This window comes from Hakea prostrata, chromosome 8 (genome assembly GCF_041222555.1).
Source record: "Hakea prostrata isolate BN-2017 chromosome 8, UWA_Hpros_2, whole genome shotgun sequence".
Classification (NCBI taxonomy): Eukaryota; Viridiplantae; Streptophyta; class Magnoliopsida; order Proteales; family Proteaceae; genus Hakea; species Hakea prostrata.
In genome coordinates this window covers 28,550,474-28,551,209 of record NC_142607.1, presented here as the reverse complement: position 1 = coordinate 28,551,209, position 736 = coordinate 28,550,474, and the positions used below count along the sequence as shown (strand labels likewise).

At 43.1% G+C, this 736-nt stretch overlaps 1 protein-coding gene across 1 annotated transcript; it reads right to left on the bottom strand.

Moving 5' to 3' along the window:
- On the bottom strand, positions 1 to 429 carry LOC149007500 (uncharacterized). Its single transcript, XM_089167080.1, has one exon. It carries the CDS (start codon positions 427 to 429, stop codon positions 1 to 3), a length of 429 nt encoding a protein of 142 aa, XP_089023206.1.
- Positions 430 to 736: the final 307 nt, after the last annotated feature.

Sequence of the window (736 nt, the reverse complement as noted above, 5' to 3'; positions counted from 1 at the left end):
TCAGCGATATTTCGCCATTTTGCCCGATTCGCTGAGCAGCGAACCGGGCAAAATTTCATTCCCTGGATATAGGCAACTAGTCATGCTTGTGAGTGACTGGGCATTCCTTGGTAGATGGTCCAATACACGATTGAACCTCCTAGAAACATAAAGAAACTGACAATTTTCAAAACCAAAACCCAGATACCGAATATCATCAACAAACGCTTGAATCACTAGTGGTGGCAACTTCCGGCGTTGCAGAATAAGAATTAATTCCTCACATTCTGATTCAAATATGACACGGTCAACACCTTTAGCCATTGCATAAAGCGCTACCTCCCTCATAGCCTCAGCCTCCACCATTAGAGCTGTTGGTGCAAAGCCGAGTTGAGACACTGTGAAGATCGGTACTCCCTGCCAGTCCCTCATAATAAAGCCCAGGCCCATAGCTTGAGTAACTGGGTCGAATGAGGCATCCAAGTTTACTTTGAAGAAAGGTCGTACTAGAGGAGTCCATCTAGATAACGATTCAAAAGAGGGTCAAGGATGTTCATTAACCGAGATTGACTGAGCCTGCAAAAATTCCTGGGGCTTTCCCCAAGCATAGGGCCCAACTTGATTAAGAGCCCATGCAGCTTTGCTAAACAACAAATCTTTCTAGGCCATCCATAAACCCTAACACATATAGAAACATGTAGCTAGATCAACGTTCTTTTTGGTATCAATTATCATTCTCAATTATGAATTTTTTTTA